Source organism: Oncorhynchus clarkii, chromosome 3 (genome assembly GCF_045791955.1).
Source record: "Oncorhynchus clarkii lewisi isolate Uvic-CL-2024 chromosome 3, UVic_Ocla_1.0, whole genome shotgun sequence".
Taxonomy (NCBI): Eukaryota; Metazoa; Chordata; class Actinopteri; order Salmoniformes; family Salmonidae; genus Oncorhynchus; species Oncorhynchus clarkii.
This window is the reverse complement of record NC_092149.1, coordinates 19,169,284-19,194,965: the sequence shown is the minus strand read 5'-3', so window position 1 is coordinate 19,194,965 and position 25,682 is coordinate 19,169,284. Positions and strand designations below refer to the sequence as shown.

At 41.6% G+C, this 25,682-nt stretch overlaps 1 protein-coding gene and 1 long non-coding RNA gene across 3 annotated transcripts; both read left to right on the top strand.

Annotated features, from left to right (window-relative positions):
- LOC139405800 (uncharacterized) lies at window positions 1–1,204 on the top strand. 2 transcript variants are annotated; one of them, XR_011633915.1, is made up of 5 exons: window positions 1–118; window positions 244–436; window positions 575–614; window positions 869–998; window positions 1,164–1,204. It is a non-coding gene; the product is annotated as an uncharacterized lncRNA (long non-coding RNA). The 2 variants fall into 2 exon arrangements; XR_011633914.1 differs by having other exon boundaries at window positions 869–1,188.
- Window positions 1,205–7,173: 5,969 nt separating this feature from the next.
- Window positions 7,174–10,126, top strand: LOC139405799 (IGF-like family receptor 1). Its single transcript, XM_071148225.1, has 7 exons — window positions 7,174–7,291; window positions 7,417–7,609; window positions 7,748–7,787; window positions 8,042–8,171; window positions 8,337–8,438; window positions 8,584–8,691; window positions 9,532–10,126. The coding sequence occupies exons 1-7, from the start codon at window positions 7,189–7,191 to the stop codon at window positions 9,852–9,854; spliced, it is 999 nt and encodes a 332-aa protein (XP_071004326.1). The 5' UTR covers window positions 7,174–7,188; the 3' UTR covers window positions 9,855–10,126.
- The last annotated feature ends 15,556 nt before the right edge of the window (window positions 10,127–25,682 follow it).

The following is a 25,682-nucleotide window of genomic DNA, read 5'->3' as shown; positions in this document are numbered from 1 at the left end:
TCTTCTCTGAACGAAATGGACCACTATTCTCATAATTGCTCTCATGACTTGGATACATTTTGGGATGAGTTGAGTAATACATGTGTGCCATGTCATCAACTTAATCCGATCCGACCAGGTAAACTCGACATGCTGCAAAGATAACTTAATTTAAAATAAAGATTTCGATGTTGCTACGTTTTGATGTTCTTCTGTGCACAGTGGACACTTGTAGTCTACAAACAATGATACATTTTTGACCAGGGTACGAATTTAGTCCAAACTGTGGCAGGCAGGATGATGGGGGAATATCGGAAACACCGTATCGACCGTGTGCCGCCCAGAGCTTCAATAACGGGAGCTTCGTGAAATGCCAACCCTGTTTTCGCTGCCTTCCAAATCTTCAAAGGCTGTCCGAATGCAGCGCAACGACAGACACGCAATGCTGCGTAGCGAGGTGAGCGCAAATTCTCTCTGGGATAGCTTCAAATCTTGATAGGAAAAGAAAGGATGGCCATTTGTTTTCAATCTGGTGCTGAAACTATGGGTGCTTGGTTGTTTGAGTAAAATGTTTAACTGTAGACCCTATGTCTAGGGACCAGACACGGTGTTGGAAAGGAGCCCTGAGTACCACGGTGAGTTTCACCTATGATGATGAAGCTGATGAAGAGCGTTTGTGTGCTAGACTTTGAAGACCACTCTAAAATGTATCATGGCTGTTATTAATCTGTGGACTAAATACATCAACAACAGTGCCCCAGGGAGGATATTTATTCACAAATGTTTTCAATTTTGGTCAATGTCTTCTCAATAGGGCAATGAGCAAACAAAACAAATGTATTACATTAGGAATGACAAAGTTAATATGTTGACTTCACGTCAATTTCAGACTCAACAGGTCCAACGGTCAACAACATTAAGGTTCCAAGTGTCAACATCAAATCCCACCACAGCCAAACACATTGATCCAAGATTACATGGTGTTTCTGCAACTTCACAGGTCAACCATCAGACTGCATGTAAGTTCCAACCCCCAAATATGAGCCATTTTAGAAGTAATTTAAAAGGTACTGAGTTTGATAATACCAGTCCTTCACCATTCAAAAAGATGACTAAACTGTTTTGTTGGGCTACTGCTGAACATGTCTAACTGCTCATTGTCACGCTCCTCTGTGTTCTTTCAGGGATAGTGCTTACTGTCGTCTTGGTTTTCTCTGTACTTGCATTTCTCTTAAACACTAATTGAGTGTATGTAAACTTCTGACCCACTGGGAATGTGATGAAAGAAATAAAAGCTGAAATACATCATTCTCTCTACTATTATTCTGACATTTCACATTCTTAAAATAAAGTGGTGATCCTAACTGACCTAAGACATGGAATTTGTACTAAGATTAAATGTCAGGAATTGTGAAAAGCTGAGTTTAAATGTATTTGGCTAAGGTGTATGCAAACTTCCAACTTCAACTGTAGCTAGCTTTCCTTGACCCCGATTGGTGCTTATTTGACAAAGTTACAGTCAATCAAGTGTAGACTGCCTGTGTCATCGGCGCACCATTAAGGCGTCGCTCTCTGACCAATTTTGGTATCTTATAGGATATACTACACTCCTAATGATATAGTGAAGTATGGTTCCGTTCTAGGATCTCTAAGGAATAAATACGAACATAATTTGACTGGTTGAAACAACGTTTAGGGTTAGATTTTCCCAGATTCCTTTCTTTGCAAGTTTTATTTTATTTTTTATTTCACCTTTATTTAAGGTAGGCTAGTTGAGAACAAGTTCTCAATTACAACTGCAACCTGGCCAAGATAAAACAAAGCAGTGTGACAGACAACAACAGAGTTACACATGGAGTAAACAATAAACGAGCCAATAACACAAAAAACAAGTCAATGACGCAGTAGAAAAAAAGAAAGTCTATATACAGTGTGTGCAAAAGGCATGAGGAGGTAGGCAATAAATAGGCCATAGGAGCGAATAATTACAATTTAGCAGATTAACACTGGAGTGATAAATTAGCAGATGATGATGTGCAAGTAGAGATACTGGTGTGCAAAAGAGCAGAAAAGTAAATAAAATAAAAACAATATGGGGATGAGGTAGGTACATTGGGTGGGCTATTTACAAAACGGATGGCACTGTGATAGACTGCGTCCAATTTATTGAGTAGGGTATTGGAGGCTATTTTGTAGATGATATCGCCGAAGTCGAGGATCGGTAGGATAGTCAGTTTTACGAGGGTAAGTTTGGCGGCGTGAGTGAAGGAGGCTTTGTTGCGAAATAGAAAGCCGATTCTAGATTTGATTGGAGATGTTTAATATGAGTCTGGAAGGAGAGTTTACAGTCTAACCAGACACCTAGGTATTTGTAGTTGTCCACATATTCTAGGTCGGAACCGTCCAGGGTGGTGATGCTAGTCGGGCGGGCAGGTGCGGGCAGCGAACGGTTGAAAAGCATGCATTTGGTTTTACTAGCATTTAAGAGCAGTTGGAGGCCACGGAAGGAGTGTTGTATGACATTGAAGCTCATTTGGAGGTTAGTTAGCAATGTGTCCAAGGAAGGGCCAGAAGTATACAGAATGGTGTCATCTGCGTTGAGGTGGATCAGGGAATCGCCCGCAGCAAGAGCGACATCATTGACATATACAGAGAAAAGAGTCGGTCCGAGAATTGAACCCTGTGGTACCCCCATAGAGACTGCCAGAGGTCCGGACAACATGCCCTCCGATTTGACACACTGAACTCTGTCTGCAAAGTAGTTGGTGAACCAGGCAAGGCAGTCATTAGAAAAACCAAGGCTACTGAGTCTGCCGATAAGAATACGGTGATTGACAGAGTCGAAAGCCTTGGCCAGGTCGATGAAGACAGCTGCACAGTAATGTATTTTATTGATGGAGGTTATGATATCGTTTAGGACCTTCAGCGTGGTTGAGGTGCACCGTGACTGGCTCGGAAACCGGATTGCACAGCGGAGAAGGTACGGTGGGATTCGAAATGGTCAGTGATCTGTTTATTTACTTGGCTTTCTAAGACTTTAGATAGGCAGGGCAGGATGGATATAGGTCTGTAACCGTTTGGGTCTAGGGTGTCACCCCCTTTGAAGAGGGGGATGACCGCGGCAGCTTTCCAATCTTTAGGGATCTCGGACGATATGAAAGAGAGGTTGAACAGGCTGGTAATAGGGGTTGCAACAATGGCGGTGGATAGTTTTAGAAAAAGACTGTCCAGATTGTGTAGCCCAGCTGATTTGTACGGGTCCAGGTTTTGCAACTCTTTTAGAACATCTGTTATCTGGATTTGGGTGAAGAAGAAGCTGGGGAGGCTTGGGCGAGTAGCTGCGGGGGGGGGGGGGGGAGCTGAACGAATGGAAATACAAAATCGATCATGCATGCTATATGGACCTTTTTAGGATATGAAAAATGATTTTATCTAAGAAAACGACACTTCATGGTATCTCTGGGACCCTTGGGACGATAAATCAGAGCAAGATTTCAGAATGTAAGTACACATTTCACCTTCAGAGTTGAATTTATCAAGCCTATCGCGGTGAAAAAAGTGTTTTGTTGTTAGGAGCTCTCCTCCTCCCATTGTAAATTGGACAGTGTAGATATATTAACAAGATTTTATGCTTTCAGCCGGTATAAGACAACCGACATTTGTTGTTTCTCTAAAATCTGCGATCGTGACACACGGCGCTGCATGATTTACAACTGTCCCGTTGACGGGACGCCTATCCCTAAGACATTTTAACCGCTACACACAGCCTACATCGTTCTCACCATATTAACATCATAGTCAACATAGCTACTAGAACTAACACGCTACAAACATGCAGTACAGTGTATAGTAAGCAGCTACATCGGCGGGCCCCGGTGGCAATAAATTAATAAAACCAAAAGCTTACTTCGACTTGGAAGAGTTCCAGTGTTTGATAGCCATATCCAGCTAGCTAACCTAGCATCCCTCTCTGTTTGAGCCAGGTGTTTGAGTAGGCTAAACTAGCTAGCTGCATTTGCTAGTTTAGTGAAGGTGAAAGTAAAACAAAAATACAACAAAATAAAGCTCTCTCTCTCTCTCTTGCGTCTCCTTAATTTAGGAATAAATTAATTTGTTCAAAACTGTTATACTATTGTTTTTCTCTCTTTGAGTCAACTAACTCACAACATTTTATGCACTGCAGTACTAGCTGGCTATAGCTTATGCTTTCAGTACTAGATTCATTCTCTGATCCTTTGATTGGGTGGACAACATGTCAGTTCATGCTGCAAGAGCTCTGCTAGGTTGGATGAGGTCCTCCGGAAGTTGTCATAATTACTGTGTAACTCTATGGAAGGAAGTGAGACCCACAAGCCTACTAGGTTTTGTATTGAAGTCAATGTGCCCAGAGGATGGAAACTAAATTTGCCCTGGCTACACCATGGTGCTACACCAGAGGGTGCTGTTGAGGCTACTGTTTTTATTTTTATGAAATTCACTGAAGAGGATGGTCCTCCACTTCCTCCTCTGAGGATCCTCAACTGCCTTTAACTAATGAATAAGATGAACAAATAACGTAGACTGCATTTACACAGGCAGCCCAATTCTGATCTTTTTTTAAAATCAATTGGTCTTAATTGGCTCAGCTGTTTTGCCCATAATTGAGCAAAATATCAGATTTGGGCTGCTTGAGTATGTATCTCATATCGAATAAATAAGCAGAGGCCTAATGTAGTTGAGCTCTATCTACTGCCACGTAGCCACCTCCCACAAGCCAACCCTCCTACCCTTTTCCAGGGCTGGCAGCAGAACGAATCAGTTGGACGGGCCTTTGATTTCCATACAGGGACACGTTTTTTCATGGGACCTCCTGCAAAAAAAATCTAAAAACCTATTTTTGCTTTTTCTTTATGGGGTATTGCGTGTTGATTGATGAGGGGTGGGGGGATGATTCAACCCATTTTAGAATAAGGCTGTAATGGAACAAAATGTGGAAAAAGTCAAGGGGTCTGAATACTTTCCGAATGCACTGTATTTGTGGTGTACCTGGTGAGTTAAGCCATTGCCAAATGGGCACTTTCCTACATATGAATGCATTCTGGAGAGAGAAGCACCATATCTTCGCCACACAACGCTCTCCTTCTTCTTGTTGCAACATTTTAAATTACACTCAAGGCACATTATGTTCACACGTTTTAGACGCTTTTCACTGACAGTTGTAACTCAATCAGCTAGACCTACTGCCACACATGCACTACCCAAATTGGGGCTTCACAAACACACTTGTGATTTGAAGCAATCCACAGATAAAAAAAATAAACAAATGATCCTCCATGGCAATGTCATGCTCTCTGGTGAAGTATTTTGATGATATTATTTAGACAGGAGTAATTATATAATTTTGGTGTAACATTAATTTACTTTAGGGCAATCAAGCATCCTAACAGTGCACTTTTCACCCACCAACTATCCTTTACAATTTGCAAGGTGCTGAAACCAGAGATCTGTATATAATGATGAGATGTTCATGTCTCCGCCCTTAAAATGGGAGTCTTTGTTCCAAAGGCGGGAAGTCAGGCGACAAGTTTAGGTCTGCATATTATTCCCATAGAAACTAATTGGGCTTATTCTGGACAGATTTTGGTGAGAGTGAGCACTCTCGCTTCATCTGTGCTGAAACGATTTCACAAAAAAAGCACAAACACAAACAGACCCCACAGACCCCCAGGACAGCAACACAATTAGACACAACCAAATCATGAAAAAACAAAAAGATAATTACTTGACACATTGGAAAGAATTTTTTAAAAACGAAGCAAACTAGAATGCTATTTGGCCCAAAACAGAGAGTACACAGTGGCAGAATATCTGACCATTGTGACTGACCCAAACTTAAGGAAAGCTTTGACAATGTACAGAAAACAGGCTATGTGCACACTGCCCACAAAATGAGGTGGAAACTGAGCTGCACTTCCTAATCTCCTGCCAAATGTATGACCATTTTAGACACACATATTTCCCTCAGATTACAATGATCCACAAAGAATTAAAAAACAAACCCAATTTTGATAAACTCCCATATCTATTGGGTGAAATACCACAGTGTGCCATCACAGCAGCAAGATTCGTGACCTGTTGCCACAAGAAAAGGGCAACCAGTGAAGAACAAACACCATCGTAAATACAACCCATATTTATGTTTTTTTATTTTCCCTTTTGTAATTTAACTATTTGCACATCGTTAGCACACTGTATATAGACACAATGTGACATTTGAAATGTCTTTATTCTTTTGGAACTTCGCTTGGAAACTTCGCTTGTTTCCAATGCCAATAAAGCCCTTAAAGCCTGAATAAAAAGTAAAGCATCCGAGCGAGAGAAACACCGCCCTCTATATGTAGCCCATATAGGCCTATCTGATGCTGTCTGGACAGAAATAGGATGACATGCCATACACTTTCGGTCCAGACAGAATCCGATACAAGGTCGAAACATACTGAGCAGTGTTGCCAACTTATCGACTCGGTCGCTATATTTAGTGAGTATTCAGACCCCTCTAGCAACACATTTTCAAAAAAGCGACTAGCGACAAATCTAGCTACTTTTTCTGGTGTTATTGGAGACTTTTGGAGACTCTGATGTGAAAGCACATATTGTTCTTACTCTTCTCAAAGAGTTGCGGGTGCTGCTGCACCTCCATCCCAAAGCACTGACAGGTGGCCCAGTCCTCGCGCAGTAATCCCTCCCAGCTGCAGTCAGAGCAGGAGATGTTCACCCCTCTGCATGCGGGAAGCCGCCGCTGGCTGATCCCGCCCTGGCTTACATTCAGGGAGGGAATATAGAAAACAAAAATTAAAAAATTAAAAATTAAATAAGTAACTCGGTCAGAATCTCTTTTGCAGGTCCCAAGTCCAGATAAAGGAGGAGGGTTGGAATTGTGACATTAAAGAAGAAAGTTCATTTGTAGTTCAAAACATATTTAGGGTGTTTTTTACTCACTTTTTGTCTCTCCCCACGACATTATTCCTCTCTTCTACAGCGTCCATCACAATTACATGCTCAAGGTCAATTATGCAAATTCGGCGATGACGTCATTTGGCGACTTTTAGGACAGCCAATAGCTGCATTCCTTACTGAGGAGTTGGCAACACTGAATTACTGAGACTGAGGGTTGCTGTTTCGCTTCCACTAACAGAGCCTAGTCTATTCCTTACGTCTTCTCTGAACGAAATGGACCACTATTCTCATAATTGCTCTCATGACTTGGATACATTTTGGGATGAGTTGAGTAATACATGTGTGCCATGTCATCAACTTAATCCGATCCGACCAGGTAAACTCGACATGCTGCAAAGATAACTTAATTTAAAATAAAGATTTCGATGTTGCTACGTTTTGATGTTCTTCTGTGCACAGTGGACACTTGTAGTCTACAAACAATGATACATTTTTGACCAGGGTACGAATTTAGTCCAAACTGTGGCAGGCAGGATGATGGGGGAATATCGGAAACACCGTATCGACCGTGTGCCGCCCAGAGCTTCAATAACGGGAGCTTCGTGAAATGCCAACCCTGTTTTCGCTGCCTTCCAAATCTTCAAAGGCTGTCCGAATGCAGCGCAACGACAGACACGCAATGCTGCGTAGCGAGGTGAGCGCAAATTCTCTCTGGGATAGCTTCAAATCTTGATAGGAAAAGAAAGGATGGCCATTTGTTTTCAATCTGGTGCTGAAACTATGGGTGCTTGGTTGTTTGAGTAAAATGTTTAACTGTAGACCCTATGTCTAGGGACCAGACACGGTGTTGGAAAGGAGCCCTGAGTACCACGGTGAGTTTCACCTATGATGATGAAGCTGATGAAGAGCGTTTGTGTGCTAGACTTTGAAGACCACTCTAAAATGTATCATGGCTGTTATTAATCTGTGGACTAAATACATCAACAACAGTGCCCCAGGGAGGATATTTATTCACAAATGTTTTCAATTTTGGTCAATGTCTTCTCAATAGGGCAATGAGCAAACAAAACAAATGTATTACATTAGGAATGACAAAGTTAATATGTTGACTTCACGTCAATTTCAGACTCAACAGGTCCAACGGTCAACAACATTAAGGTTCCAAGTGTCAACATCAAATCCCACCACAGCCAAACACATTGATCCAAGATTACATGGTGTTTCTGCAACTTCACAGGTCAACCATCAGACTGCATGTAAGTTCCAACCCCCAAATATGAGCCATTTTAGAAGTAATTTAAAAGGTACTGAGTTTGATAATACCAGTCCTTCACCATTCAAAAAGATGACTAAACTGTTTTGTTGGGCTACTGCTGAACATGTCTAACTGCTCATTGTCACGCTCCTCTGTGTTCTTTCAGGGATAGTGCTTACTGTCGTCTTGGTTTTCTCTGTACTTGCATTTCTCTTATTCATCTATATTAAGACGAGAAGGAAAAGATCAAGACCTTTTTGCTTCAGAGGTGAGCAGGATGATGAGCATTAGGGAGAATAAAAAATGAAAACTGTCAGGCTGCTTAAAACTGCTTTAGCTCTTCCATTTGCCATACTCTGTGTAAAAAGCACTTTTTTCCTGTCCTATGTTTGAATGGTTGTGGTTTGACACAGATAAGGAGAATACCCACCAACGGTCACGGAGCAATAAGACAACAGCAGCTGTCAATGAAGAGGTTGCTCTGCTACAGTCAGAGACCAGTAGCCTAGAGGACATTTTGAGTGAGTTATCAAGTGCTATTACTAATAGAGCTACTACCAGTCATTCATTGGTATTACCAGAACCTCTACATCACTACTCTTCCATAAGTTGCAAAAAGGCGGGAGGTTTCAGTGCGCCACTCGAATTTCAGCACAAATCTCCCATGATATGTGGGTGGTTCCACGAAATGGTTCCCTTTTGTGTCTTTTTTATATTTTAAGTAGAAATTGTGCCCCATATTTAATTTGAAAAGTCTGTTATATTAAATGAAGTGCCCTTTAATGTAGACCACATGGATAATTCAATGAAGACTGAAAAGATGTTAAACTGTTCCTTTAAGTAATTGCTTCAAAAGAAACATTGAACATCTAATAGTCAAATCATAGTGTAAAAGCAGGTGAGCTGGTTCTACTGTCAATTTGATGGTGTTTTGAGGTTGAAAACTGAGTGGGTAGAGCAGAACACGTCAACCCTGTTACCCAACAATTTACATTGTGAAGCTTGTATTCAATTGCCCCTCCCTGTTACACACAAGCTTCCATTCACCCTGTCAAAAGGGGATTTATGGCTGATTTAAGACAAAATCGTCAATCATGTTACATTATTTGACACTTAATATAGTCATTATTTTATTTAACCTTGAGATGGGAAAACGTGTTTTTGATTAAGTTGACAGTGTGCTTTTCATGACAGAATGTAATAATCAGATTTTTTAAAAACCAAGTTACACTACCCAAAAGGGACTCATTTAGTGGAACGACCCATTAATACATGATTTACGTATTTGGCTCTGGATTGACACAAGTCAGCATTCCAGACACGTCACTCACCCGTAGTGATATTTCCCCATGTCTTACCAGGTTCTGACCTCCAGTCTGCGCCACTGCAGACGGTTCTGGACAACCTGGATGTTCTAGAGGAGCTTGTGATCTTGCTGGACCCGGAGAGCCCTGGGGTGAAGAACACCAGCCACCTAGCATCTCGTTGCTCCTTCCCCGCCACCTGGATTACCTACACCTACTCCCTGAGGGAAAGCAAGAGCCCCCTGAGGGCCGTGCTGGAGGGGGTCACCACCAAACACCCAGAGTGGACTGTAGGACACCTGGCCAGGTTGCTGAGAGAGATGGACCGGAACGACGCAGTGGTGGTGCTCACCAAGCTCAGCTTGCTTAAGGTGTTCTAGTCTGGATGTGTTCTGTGTTGGGTCCGGAAAAGATTTCTCCATCCAGATACAACTGCGAGTCTCTACCCCCTGCCAACTCACAGATATGTGACTCGTTTCAGGAAACTAGGCGTATGTCACGACTTCACAGGAGAGGCATTTTTTTGTGGCAGAAATGCCTTCTGAAACATTATAACCGGAGGGCCAGTAGAAGGCATGCTTTCCTGGGTGACACCGAAGTCCCAATGCAGTGATTGGGAACACTGCTCCTTTGCATTAAGGTTCAAAAAATATATTTACAGTGCATTGCGAAAGTATTCGGCCCCCTTGAACTTTGCGACCTTTTGCCACATTTCAGGCTACAAACATAAAGATATAAAACTGTATTTTTTTGTGAAGAATCAACAACAAGTGGGACACAATCATGAAGTTTATTGGATATTTCAAACTTTTTTAACAAATCAAAAACTGAAAAATTGGGCGTGCAAAATTATTCAGCCCCCTTAAGTTAATACTTTGTAGCGCCACCTTTTGCTGCGATTACAGCTGTAAGTCGCTTGGGGTATGTCTCTATCAGTTTTGCACATCGAGAGACTGAAATTTTTTCCCATTCCTCCTTGCAAAACAGCTCGAGCTCAGTGAGGTTGGATGGAGAGCATTTGTGAACAGCAGTTTTCAGTTCTTTCCACAGATTCTCGATTGGATTCAGGTCTGGACTTTGACTTGGCCATTCTAACACCTGGATATGTTTATTTTTGAACCATTCCATTGTAAATTTTGCTTTATGTTTTGGATCATTGTCTTGTTGGAAGACAAATCTCTGTCCCAGTCTCAGGTCTTTTGCAGACTCCATCAGGTTTTCTTCCAGAATGGTCCTGTATTTGGCTCCAACCATCTTCCCATCAATTTTAACCATCTTCCCTGTCCCTGCTGAAGAAAAGCAGGCCCAAACCATGATGCTGCCACCACCATGTTTGACAGTGGGGATGGTGTGTTCAGGGTCATGAGCTGTGTTGCTTTTACGCCAAACATAACGTTTTGCATTGTTGCCAAAAAGTTCAATTTTGGTTTCATCTGACCAGAGCACCTTCTTCCACATGTTTGGTGTGTCTCCCAGGTGGCTTGTGGCAAACTTTAAACAACACTTTTTATGGATATCTTTAAGAAATGGCTTCTTCTTGCCACTCTTCCATAAAGGCCAGATTTGTGCAATATACGACTGATTGTTGTCCTATGGACAGAGTCTCCCACCTCAGCTGTAGATCTCTGCAGTTCATCCAGAGTGATCATGGGCCTCTTGGCTGCATCTCTGATCAGTCTTCTCCTTGTATGAGCTGAAAGTTTAGAGGGACGGCCAGGTCTTGGTAGATTTGCAGTGGTCTGATACTCCTTCCATTTCAATATTATCGCTTGCACAGTGCTCCTTGGGATGTTTAAAGCTTGGGAAATCTTTTTGTATCCAAATCCGGCTTTAAACTTCTTCACAACAGTATCTCGGACCTGCCTGGTGTGTTCCTTGTTCTTCATGATGCTCTCTGCGCTTTTAACGGACCTCTGAGACTATCACAGTGCAGGTGCATTTATACGGAGACTTGATTATACACAGGTGGATTGTATTTATCATCATTAGTCATTTAGGTCAACATTGGATCATTCAGAGATCCTCACTGAACATCTGGAGAGAGTTTGCTGCACTGAAAGTAAAGGGGCTGAATAATTTTGCACGCTCAATTTTTTCAGTTTTTGATTTGTTAAAAAAGTTTGAAATATCCAATAAATGTCGTTCCACTTCATGATTGTGTCCCACTTGTTGTTGATTCTTCACAAAAAAATACAGTTTTATATCTTTATGTTTGAAGCCTGAAATGTGGCAAAAGGTCGCAAAGTTCAAGGGGGCCGAATACTTTCGCAATGCACTGTATCTTCGATAACATGGCACTTAAAGCAAGGATGGTAAACCCGGTGTCCAGGCCAAGTTTCCAACCGTGGCCAACTAATCATTATCATCTAATGTCAAATGTATTACCACCAACCAATGATATTGCTTTATTTATACATTGCATGTTATATAAATGACATATCAGCATTTATTTGTTTAATTCTCTTTTCGAATGACCAAGTCTTATTTTAGGCATATAACATAAAATAAAAAAAGTGCATAGAAAAATTTAACGGGTTTAGAAATATGTATACAATTATTTACAAACTCAAGGTAACAAAGACAAGTTCACACATTTTCTTGTTTTGTCTTTTACACTTTAGTTATACTTAACCCTTACATATAGAACATACAGCTTTCTGAACCATTTCTGGGAGAGATCGTCATGGTAACTTCAGGTTTACAACTAGTGCTTTGCATGTTTCATCGAACACACAGGTCAGCGCTGCAGGACATTAAAACCAAGTTACTCTTATTATATTGTCATCATCATTTTTTTGTCAGAACAACTGAGGTAGAATCCTGGCAAGAGGTTAGGGAGTGGAGTGGGCATAGAGAAACCTGCTCTGAGCGGTGTTCCCACATCTGGTTTTAAGTGGAAAAGGAAGCTAGGTTAACGATAGCTGTATCCCTGAAAAACAGATGCATCCTGTTATTGTCAAACTCTGCTAAGGGTGTTAGAGGATTGACACATGGGAATACAGGCTCCATCTCACTGATTGGTCAGGCAGGCAGATGGGCTAAAGCTCTTCCTTACTGGGTAATAAATTCCAAAAGGACAGTGCTCATTCTCTCGTATGCTTGATTTTCTCCTGTTTTTAAGGCCTGCCAAACAGTCTCCATGAAAATTCTACCAGTACAATCAAAAACAATTAAAAAAATACCTGCTTTAGAACAATGTCTTGTGTGAAGGCTGAAATGTAATACACAACTGTCCTCAAACATCAAGGTTCAAATAAGAGAAAGAAGAAGTAACAAAGTAAACAAAAAGAGGAAACGAGGGGAGGAGGATTTCCCACTAGACCACCATTTATACAAAGCACAGCTAGTTTTACCAGTCCAAAATCTGAACAGAAACATGAATAAATACAACTATTCTAGAGCTCAAGCAATCTCTTATTGTAAAGATGTGAACAACAGGGTGTACATTTGATGTCCTAATATGTCTGACTGAACTGACTGACAGCGTTGTCTAAAGTTGTACGACTGCAAATGTTAAGGTGCTGAGTGCATTCTCTCCCTATCTTGGTTTTACACCAAGACATTATTATCTCTTAAAGCTATCCTACTGAGCAACATACAGTACAGTACTGGCCTAATGCTATGCTTGAGATCTCCAGTGCACAGGGGAGCTGTCAGTCCACAGTCAGGTATATATAGAATTTATAACACATCTCTTAGTGGTGTAACATGGACAGTGTTCCACGCTTTGTGGTTGGCAGAGAATGTCAGAAGGAGAAGTCAGTACTTTGTTAACTCCACTGACTGTTGAGAAATATGGAGTCTGGATTTTGTTAATTCACTAAAGATGTGTAACTGTAGCAAAGAAGTAGGCCTAATATTGTTGCAAAAGGTAATCAGCATTTGCCATGATAGTAATAAAATATATTTTTAAATAAAAAAAGAGCTACACATCACTCTTGGATTGGGTAGTGTTTGCTACATGCAAAAATGGTGAAGGGAAAGTTCTTAAAGATATGATTTAGCTGCAGCAAACTTTAAGGGTGACACTAACCGTTATCTAACCGTTTAACTGAACATAATGGAGGTCTCTTCCCCGGTCTGTGTGACAGGTAAGTGGAGAATGGATAGAAAAATAGGTATTATTTGGTGGGTCTCTGACCTAGGAGCCACAAAGTCTATGACACATCATATCTAGCACCATGGTTCTCTGAACAGTCAACGGAAAGCAAATATGTACAACCTGACGCATGATGAGCTCTGTGAAAAATAATTTCAAATAAATAAAACAATGATTAAAGTAAAGATAGCTATATCTCTAAGGGATCAACTAGAAAGGATGGAGCCAACATGATTATTGGTGTCGAAAAAATAAAAAATCCCCCGCCTTCTGACAAAAAAAGATAAGGAATCTCTCCAAGTCTAGCTTATCAGGTCCACCCTTATATTTCAACAGAAAGGGATTGACGTTATACATAATGAGAAATACCTTCATACAACATAGAACCAGCATAACCACAATATGTCTGCAGCGTTCAGTTTCCTGTTCTCAAGAAAAAACCCATGCCATAACAGTAGCTTCTTCCGCTCTTTCCTGTGGCGAACTTGCCCAACCTCTGGCAGGTGCATATCGGTTAGGAGCCAATGTGAGCTTATTGATGCATGTCTCTGTGTGGCGCTCCTCTTCCCTCTTGCTCCCCATCTCCTGGCCCTGGTTCCTCTCTCAGTCTCTTCGTAGTGGCTCATCTTCCCCTGTATTATCTCCTCCTCCAGAGCCTATTAACCTCTGTTGTCTTCCCATGTTGCCTCTGCTCTCTTACCCCTCCCCTAGCACCTTGCTCACCCTGCAGGGGCTGATGCAGTCCTACGTCGTCCTGCCACTAGTTGAGGAAGCATCTACATTTCTGGGCCCCGTAGTTGCTGTTGAGCTTGCTTGCTGGGTCTTTGATGGGGAATTTGTTTCATTAATCTAATGACTGTTATTTATTTAATCTGTTAACTATGTTTAATTGTTACCCGATTAAATTAATTATGTAACAATTAACTCATTAGGATTTGGGCCACCATGGAAGAGGTTGTTTAAAGTGTTACCATCTTGAAAACTGAACTCATATAAGGTATACATCTATTTCAACGATAAACAGTCCTCTTATTAATCATTACCTCATCATATCATCATTCTGAACAGTTGTAACCTCATGCATCTGCAAAAACCCCAGCCTTACTTCAGTACTACACAAATGGGTTTAATTGTCTATTTACTAGCTAACTAAATAATAACAGGATAACATACACACTTAATACATGAGACAAAGGTCCCTAGCGGACTTCTACAATATACTGGCTTTTTACACAACAACATGGAGAGAAAGAGAAAAAGATACTTATCTTCGATACATTTTAGAACTTTTCTGACATTAATCATATACAGTTGAAGTCGGAAGTTTACATACACCTTAGCCAAATACATCTAAACTCAGTTTTTCACAATTCCTGACATTTAATCTTAGTACAAATTCCATGTCTTAGGTCAGTTAGAATCACCACTTTATTTTAAGAATGTGAAATGTCAGAATAATAGTAGAGGGAATGTTTTATTTCAGCTTTTATTTTTTTCATCACATCCCCAGATGGTCAGATGTTTACATACACTCAATTAGTATTCAGTAGCATTTCCTTTAAATTGTTTAACGTGGGTCAAACATTTCGGGTAGCCTTCCACAAGCTTCCCACACTAAGTTGGGTGAATTTTGGCCCATTCCTCCTGACAGAGCTGGTGTAACTGAGTCAGGTTTGTAGGCCTCCTTGCTCGCACACGCTTTTTCAGTTCTGCCCACAAATTTTCTATAGGATTGAGGTCAGGGCTTTGTGATGGCCACTCCAATACCTTGACTTTGTTGTCCTTAATTATTAAGCCATCTTGCCAAACTTTGGAAGTATGCTTGGGGACATTGTCCATTTGTAAGACCCATTTGCGACCAAGCTTTAACTTCCTGACTGATGTCTTGAGATGTTGCTTCAATATATCCACATAATTTCCCCCCCTCATGATGCCATCTATTTTGTGAAGTTCACCAGTCCCTCCAGCAGCAAAGCACCCCCACAACATGATGCTGCCACCCCGTGCTTCACGGTTGGGATGGTGTTCTTCGGCTTGCAAGCCTTTTTCCTGCAAACATAACGATGGTCATTATGACCAAACAGTTCTATTTTTGTTTCATCAGACCATAGGACATTTCTCCTAAAAGTACAATCTTTGTCCCCATGTGCAGTTGCAAACCGTAGTCTGGCTTTTTTTATGGCGATTTTGGAGCAGTGGCTTCTTCTTTGCTGAGCGGCCTTTTGGATTATGTCGATATAGGACTCGTTTTACTGTGGATATACATACTTTTGTGTCCATTTCCTCCAGCGTCTTCACAAGGTCCTTTGCTGTTGTTCTGGGATTGATTTGCACTTTTTGCACCAAAGTACGTTCATCTCTAGGAGACAGAATGCATCTTCTTCCTGAGTGGTATGACGGCAGCGTGGTCCCATGGTGTTTATATTGCGTACTATTGTTGGTCAGATGAACGTGGTACATTCAGGTGTTTGGGAATTGCTCCCAATGATGAATCAGACTTGTGGAGGTCTACTATTTTTTCTCTGAAGCTGATTTATTTTGATTTTCCCATTATTTCAGGCAGAGGCAATGAGTTTGAAGGTAGGCCTTGAAATACATCCACAGGTGATCTTCCAATCGACTCAAAATTATGTCAGAAACTTCTAAAGCCATGACATAATTTTCTGGAATTTTCCAAGCTGTTTAAAGGCACAGACAACTTAGTCTATGTAAACTTCTGACCCACTGGAATTGTGCTACAGTGGGTCTGTGAAATAATCTGTCTGTAAACAATTGTTGGAAAATTACTTGCACAAAGTAGATGTCCTAACCGACTTGCCAAAGCTATAGTTAGAACTTGTTGAGGATAGGGGGAAGTATTTTCACTTTGGATGAATTGCGTGCCCATAGTGAACTGCATCCTACTCTATCCTAGATTGCTAATATATGCATATTATTATTACTATTGGATAGAAAGCACTCTGAAATTTCTAAACTGTTTGAATTATGTCTGTGAGTATAACAGAACTCATAGGGCAGGCAATCTTCCAAACAAGAAGTGAAATTCTGAATGTCATCCCCCCCTCCTTTCCCAACAAGATATGGATCTGGTAGCACTTCCTACGCCTTCCACTAGATGTCCTCATTCAGTAGAATGTGGAATGGAGCATTTGCTGTGAACTTTGACCGAATTGGAGGGGAAATAGTCACTGTCCCGACAGAATGCCATTTTCCTGTGGCCAATTTCTCTGTGGGTGCCACCGCCGTTCCATTTGGCTGCAGCTGAAAACGTATGATCCGGTTGGAACGTTATTGGATATATATGAAAATAACATCCTAAAGATTGATTCTCTACTTAGTTTGACCAGTTTATTCGACCTGGAATATATATTTTTGAAGTTTTCGTGCGAGTTGTCCTGGACCAGCAGTCAGTTTTTGGGCACGTGAGCTGAAAGTGGTAGCATATGCAGCTAATTGGACACTAGTATTGGACATTATGGAACAAAACAACAATTTATTGTGGAACTAGGACTCCTTGCACTACATTCTGATGAAAGATCATCAAAGGTAAGGGAATATTTATGATGTAATTTCGTATTTCTGTTGACTCCAACATGGCAGAGAAATACTTTTACGTCTGAGCGCTGTCTCAGATTATTGCATGGTAGGCTTTTTCTGTAAAGTTTTTAAAAAATCTGACACAGCAGTTGCATTAAGAACCAGTGTATCTTTAATTATATGTAGAACATGTATCTTTAGTCAAAGTTCATGATGAGTATTTCTGTTATCTGGCGTGGCTTTCTATAATTCCTCCGGATATTTTTGAGGCAGTTCTGAACATGGCGTCAATGTAAACCAAGATTTGTGGATATAAATATGCATATTATCGAACACAACATAAATGTATTGTGTAACGTGTCATCTGATGAAGATTTTCAAAAAGTTAGTGATTCATTTTATCTCTAATCCTACTTTTGTGACTATCTTTGGCTGGAAAAAATGGCTGCGTTTTCCCTTTGATTTGGTGGTGGTCTAACATAAATACATGTTGGGTTTTCGCTGTAAAACATTAAAAAAATCGGACATGATGGGTAGATGAACAAGATGTTTATCTTTCATTTGAGGTATTGGACTTGTTAATGTGTGAAAGTTAAATATTTCTAAATAATATTTTTGAATTCCCTGCGCTACCTTTTCAGCTGAATGGGAGGGTGGAGTTCCCCTCGGGGAACTACTTGCCATAACAGGTTTAACCACCAATTTGTGGTGTGGTTGAAAAATTTGTTTTAATGACTCCAACTTAAGTGTATGTAAACTTCCAACTTCAACTGTAGTTTGCACACGAATCGCTGCACCTTTGAAATAAGAAATCATTAATATATTTACGTGCAAGTTCCTTTATTCGGTCGGAACCAGCCCTCGTTAGGAAGGTTGTTGGCCTTTCAGTGGAAAACTGTATGGCTCTGATTGCCCAAAAGGGGTATCCCTTTTCTCGTCTTCTACTGTGGTTCACTCTGGAAGATAACTTATCAGCCGTGTCGACGGTTCCCATTGGTGATGAGCTTAGTAGAAAAGTCTCATTTAGATTCCCTTTTCTAGATATTTGACTCGATAGCTGTCTCAGTGGTTGTCTGGGAGGTGAGCTTCTCGCCTACACCTCGTGTTGATTATTCAGGATTCATACTACTATGGTCTTGAGATGCAGCTTGCCGTCTCTCTGGTCTAAAGGAAGGTGAGTTTATTTCTTTACCTCGTGTTGAGGTTCAAAGTTCCAACCATTTCAAACATGTAGCTACTGCCTCACATTTTCTGGTCTAATGTTAATTTCGTTACCAAGCTTTTTCATGCACTCTGGCCGAAAAGGACGGTTCCATCTGTCTGACATGCTCTCCGACCTAACTCGGGGCTTGGATACTTACTTATGCACAGTTTATACCTCCTAAAACCACATGAATATCTTAACAACAATACTTTAATCATTTTTCATAGTATATTCGCAACGTATTAGATGGAAACTTGACAGATAACGGGGATTTACTTTCCAAGTTACAGTTTTTTGTCCATAGAGTTTAATGACATCACAAAATGAAAACCAATGTTACATTCATTTTCCGTAGCTCTCCACTGACCATTCCCCACATTCTTATGTTAGAATTATTGTTCCATTAGACCGTGTTAGAGTTTCGGGGGGAAAAGTTAACAAAGAGCATTACTTGGGTTAAATACTGGAGGGGGAGAGAAAGTCTACTAACATTTACGACAGGGCTCCCTCCTCCCCTCTTTAGTGGGTGAGAGAAGGTCTGGTTGTTGTCAACCATTGCCAGGCTGATCTGACCCATTGTAATCCTCACAGGACAGTCATGACAGTAAGCTCCTCGCCCTGGTAGATCTTGCACAGGGCAAAGATGACGATGTGCTTCTGGCCCTCCACGTTGATGACGCGTGAGTAGCAGTTGGGCTCGCACAAGTGGTTGATGAAGCACCCCGCATTGCTGCGCATCGTGGCGTCCACCACGTCAAAGTCATCGATACGGAACATGTAGCAGCCGATACCCTGTGGAGGAAGGAGGGAAAAGAGACAGGGGACTTAGTTTTAGTTTAAGGAACATGTATGATGTTGGTATCAATAACATGTATTTATTCAAACCCACAATTAGTGGATCCACCAAATAAGGTCCTCGTTGGGATGAACCATAGGATTTATGTCATCTCCGCAAACACACTCTGGACTGATTGAACACCAGTTTCCATAGCTAATCTCCTTGGCTATTCCATTTATTTATTTACATTTATTTTTATGTATTTATTATCTGACGCTGAGTCAATGGGAATTCAGGTCACTCATTTTGCAGCAGAATTACAGCCTTCACTATGACACTTCTTGAGGAAGACTTAAAAAGGGAGAAGCAGGAAATATAAACCATGACTCTGTCCCTAGTTTGCTGTGACAGCTGAAGAGAACCACAGTGACTGCTTCCTCTCCAGACAGACCACAAATGACCTATTGTGGGGTCAGTTGGCCACCCCACTGAGAAACGCATGAGCTCTTTAGCCCAGAATCATGATCATAGTCACAGGCTCTGGGGACCAGGACTAGTTGTGTGCTGAACTGTACACGCCTACAGCCTCCTTAGATGTCCTCTCCAGATATCTGAAGTGCATGGCCATGGGGAGGTCCAAACTAGTGGCACGTCTAGGAGAAAAGGGATAAGCAGAGACGATGACGATGTGCTTCTGACCTTTCACATTGAACTCTGAGAAAAGAGTCACTAGAGACTAAGACACAAGGGTAGAACACATTTGTAACATTGCTTGTTTGGGGGAGGTAGTTGCAGAAATGACAGAATGGTTTAGTGCAACCACAAAGATCACTTTAGGGGAGTTACAAATACAGGAATGGACAACATTTCAATAGTGAATTAGTCACAGCAATAAAAACGATTGTGTAAACCTGTAGCTGTACAGCTGGCTCCTTTGTTACTCATCAGGCTGAAGGAATACATTGATATGTCTACCAATTTATAAATGGATCATTTGTTGATGTGAAAGTTGTTTTTCAAAGGAACAACATTTGCGACCAAGTAAAACAAGTTCTAAGAATGTTCCGCTAGACAAGATCTTTTATGGACTAGCTACTGCAGTATTTAAGCCAAAGTTTCCTTTTTTAAGATATTAGCTAGCTTCCTTTGCAATGGCCAGCATACCATAACTCCGTAATCTGACCTTGTGGATTTGAGTGGGACTTCATCCTCCTCCTCATCGTAGGGGTTGATGTCAGGGAGCTGGCGGTGCTGGGAAGCCAGGAAGTTGAACATGTCGAAGGTGGACTTCCTGTTAGAGAAGACAGGAACAAGGTGTTACGTTAAATTTTACAGTATGCAGACTTTCTTTATCATAGTTATTTTGCCCAGCACTGGTGTAGAATTTGGGATGTGGACATCACCCACACACTCTTCATATGTTAATGAAAGGAGCAGCATAGACGTCATACAGGTCTTATTTCCAGCTTACTCAGACTGTGGAGTTGGAGTTAACACTCACATCGAAACACAACAACCACAGACATCCTTTGTTCCTCTAAACCTGACAGCTGTCTACATTCAAAACAGACATTTCACCAATACTCCACACAGAGAGACTAGCTTTCACTGAAGTTGAAAACCACCTACAGAGGGGAACACCCAGATTCTCTAGACATTTGCTAGACAGTGGTATGGGTTGACCAACTGCAAGGTGAGGACAAAGTAATACCTGTTTCCACCATTACACTTTTGGTGATTCACCAATTCTCTGAAATTTCGACTAAGACTCATGATACCTAGGAAGTGTTGGTTGAAATATTAACAAGATATGTAAGATGAGTATGTAAGACAACTTGGACTCAATTTCTGATTTACATTCCAAAATAAACTTCCCTTGTAATTTCTATATTTAACTTCCAGGGCACCTGTAGTGGACAGAACACAGGGACACTGACCCGAGGTAGACCTCAGAGCGGGCACATCCAGAGGGGTTGACAGGCAGGTCCTCCTCTTGGCTGATCTGTTTAAAGAAGCGGAAGGCGTGGCTATGGCAGCGGCGGGCCGCCTGGAGCTGCTCCACCAAGAAGACCACCGTGTCGTGGAGCAGGCCCAGCATACGGTCGGTCACCTGTCATCCCAGAGAAGGACAGCTTCCTCAGCCTGGCCCCAGCCACCGCCCCCTGGACAGTCTATCACTACCCTCCAGGCCACTGAGGGAAAGGAGGGGGAAGAAGAATGGAGAGAGAGAGAGAGTAAGGTGTGAGTAACACAGGATAACACACAAATGTAATTCATATGGAAATTAGCCTACATTTTGTGCTAGATGGTTTATTACACAAGTTAATTCTAGCCAAGTACGAGAACAAGCATTTTTCATAATCTTATGTTTAGTCACATGTAGAAATAGTGGGTATTTGTACAGAAATCATTGCCTTGAGTGTTGGGAAATGTAATAATTTCTAAACGAACACTCCACAGATAAGACACATGCAGTCTATTAATTTGCCCTTTCCTCCCTGAAACCTCACCCTCTATGCTGTCTGCCTCCACACTGAAGCCGTCATCGCTTTTGATCTCGAAGCGAAGGTGGGGCTGGTCTCGGCTGGGGGGACACTCATCGTCCTCGTCTGATGGCAGCAGCTCATCATCTGAGCATGATACAGCACCTGACAGGATGGAAATACCACAGGGTATTTTCAAATCAGGCACACTTGTTTACAGGTATAAGAAGTATCATCAGTCATCATCATCCAAGTCATCGTCATACAGACATACTGTTCATATGGCACCATTACACATACAGTGGGGAGAACAAGTATTTGATACACTGCCGATTTGCAGGTTTTCCTACTTACAAAGCATGTAGAGGTATGTAATTGTTATCATAGGTACACTTCAACTGTGAGAGACGCAATCTAAAACAAAAATCCAGAAAATCACATTGTATGATTTTTAAGTAATTAATTTGCATTTTATTGCATGACATACAGTGGGGCAAAAAAAGTATTTAGTCAGTCACCAATTGTGCAAGTTCTCCCACTTAAAAAGACGAGAGGCCTGTAATGTTCATCATAGGTACACTTCAACTATGACAGACAAAATGAGAATATCCCAAAAATCACATTGTAGGATTTTTTATGAATTTATTAGCAAATTATGGTTGAAAATAAGTATTTGGTCAATAACAAAAGTTTCTCAATACTTTGTTATATACCCTTTGTTGGCAATGACAGAGGTCAAATGTTTTCTGTAAGTCTTCACAAGGTTTTCACACACTGTTGCTGTTATTTTGGCCCATTCCTCCATGCAGATCTCCTATAGAGCAGTGATGTTTTGGGGCTGTTGCTGGGCAACATGGACTTTCAATTCCCTCCAAAGATTTTCTATGGGGTTGAGCTCTGGAGACTGGCTAGGCCACTCCAGGACCTTGAAATGCTTCTTACGTAGCCACTCCTTCATTGCCCGGGCGGTGTTTTTGGGATCATATTCATGCTGAAAGACCCAGCTATGTTTCCTCTTCAATGCCCTTGCTGATGGAAGGAGGTTTTCACTCAAAATCTCACGATACATGGCCCCATTCATTCTTTCCTTTACATGGATCAGTCGTCCTGGTCCCTTTGCAGAAAAACATCCCCAAAGCATGATGTTTCCACCCCCATGCTTCACAGTAGGTATGGTGTTCTTTGGATGCAACTCAGCATTCTTTGTCCTCCAAACATGACGAGTTGAGTTTTTACCAAGAAGTTCTATTTTGGTTTCATCTGACCATATGACATTCTCCCAATCTTCTTCTGGATCATCCAAATGCTCTCTAGCAAACTTCAGACGTGCCTGGACATGTACTGGCTTAAGCAGGGGGACACGTCTGGCACTGCAGGATTTGAGTCCCTGGCGGCATAGTGTGTTACTGATGGTAGGCTTTGTTACTTTGGTCCCAGCTCTCTGCAGGTCATTCACTAGGTCCCCCCGTGTGGTTCTGGGATTTTTGCTCACCGTTCTTGTGATCATTTTGACCCCACGGGGTAAGATCTTGCGTGGAGCCCCAGATCGAGGGAGATTATCAGTGGTCTTGTATGTCTTCCATTTCCTAATAATTGCTCCCACAGTTTATTTCTTCAAACCAAGCTGCTTACCTATTGCAGATTGTCTTCCCAGCCTGGTGCAGGTCTACAATTTTGTTTCTGGTGTCCTTTGACAGCTCTTTGGTCTTGGCCATAGTGGAGTTTGGAGTGTGACTGTTTGAGGTTGTGGACAGGTGTCTTTTATACTGATAACAAGTTCAAACAGGTGCCATTAATACAGGTAACGAGTGGAGGACAGATGAGCCTCTTAAAGAAGAAGTTACAGGTCTGTGAGAGCCAGAAATCTTGCTTGTTTGTAGGTGACCAAATACTTATTTTCCACCATAATTTGCAAATAAATTCATAAAAAATCCTACAATGTGATTTTCTGGATTTTTTTCTCATTTTGTCTGTCATAGTTGAAGTGTACCTATGATGAACATTACAGGCCTCTCTCATCTTTTTAAGTGGGAGAACTTGCACAATTTGTGGCTGACTAAATACTTTTTTGCCTCACTGTAAGTATTTGATCACCTACCAACCAGTAAGAATTCCGGCTCTTACAGACCTGTTAGTTTTTCTTTAAGAAGCCCTCCTGTTCTCTACTCATTACCTGTATTAACTGCACCTATTTGAACATGTTACCTGTATAAAAGACACCTGTCCACACACTCAATCAAACAGACTCCAACCTCTCCACAATGGCCAAGACCAGATAGCTGTGTAAGGACATCAGGCATAAAATTGTAGACCTGGACAGGGCTGGGATGGGCTACAGGACAATAGGCAATTAGCTTGGTGAGAAGGCAACAACTGTTGGCGCAATTATTAGAAAATGGAAGAAGTTCAAGATGAAGGTCAATCACCCTCGGTCTGGGTCTCCATGCAAGATCTCACCTCGTGGGGCATCGATGATCATGAGAAAGGTGAGGGATCAGCCCAGAACTACACGGCAGGACCTGGTCAATGACCTGAAGAGAGCTGGGGCCACAGTCTCAAAGAAAACCATTAGTAACACACTACGCCGTCATGGATTAAAATCCTGCAGCGCATGCAAGGTCCTCCTGCTCAAGCCAGCGCATGTCCAGGCCCATCTGAAGTTTGCCAATAACCATCTGGAAGATCCAGGGAAGGAATGGGAGAAGGTCATGTGATCTGATGAGACAAAAATAGAGCTTTTTGGTCTAAACTCCACTCGCCATGTTTGGAGGAAAAAGAAGGATGAGTACAACCCCAAGAACACCATCCCAACCGTGAAGCATGGAGGTGGAAACATCATTCTTTGGGGATGCTTTTCTGCAAAGGGGACAGGACAACTGCACCGTATTGAGGGGAGGATGGATGGGGTCATGTATCGCGAGGTCTTGGCTAACAACCTCCTTCCCTCAGTAAGAGCATTGAAGATGGGTCGTGGCTGGGTCTTCCAGCATGACAACGACCCGAAACACACAGCCAGGGCAACTAAGGAGTGGCTCCGTAAGGAGCATCTCAATGTCCTGGAGTGGCCTAGCCAGTCTCCAGACCTGAACCCAATAGAAAATCTTTGGAGGGAGCTGAAAGTCCGTATTGCCCAGCGACAGCCCCGAAACCTGAAGGATCTGGAGAAGGTCTGCATGGAGGAGTGGGCCAAAAATCGCTGCTGCAGTGTGTGCAAACCTGGTCAAGAAGTACAGGAAATGTATGATCTCTGTAATTGCAAACAAAGGTTTCTGTACCAAATATTAAGTTCTGCTTTTCTGATGTATCAAATACTTATGTCATGCAATAAAATGCAAATTAATTACTTAAAAAATCATACAATGTGATTTTCTGGATTTTTGTTTTAGATTCCACCTCTCACAGTTGAAGTGTACCTATGATTAAAAAAAAATACAAACCTCTACATGCTTTGTAAGTAGGAAAACCTGCTAAATCTGCAGTGTATCAAATACTTGTTCTCCCCACTGTAAGTACCTGAGTACTTGTTCCAGTCAGGCACTGCAACACAGTTCTGTTGTTTACCCTTGTTTACCCGTGTTCCCCCCTAGTCGAGGTATAGACAGGCATTCCTAAAGGCCCTGGCCTGTGAGGAATACAAGAGAAAAACTGAAATCGACTGAATACAGGTTGAATATCACTCACTGTATTAGATACACACCTTAGGGCAGAAATGCAGTGATGACAATTGGAGAGCATCTTGCAAACTAGGAGCTGTATTGTAGATTGGTAAATGAGTGGTGACAATGACAATCTCAGTTATGACTTCAAAAAAGGTTTCTATGCATGACCTGCTCTTTATAGTTACTGACCTCTACATAGCCTATCGACAGTTCTATTTCAGGAGTAAAACGCCTTGTTCCATTTGTCATATCATACTGTAGGTTACTAGTAGGGAGAGGAAGAGTTAAGAGTAAGGTTAAAAATAGCCAGACATGATCTTATCGACACTAAAGAGAAGAGGCCCACACTGGAAACATGAGCGACGTGCCAATTGTGAAAAAAAAATATTGCAATATGAATCTGACTTTGAGCATAGTTGCAGATATATCAACTTAATCACTTTTACAT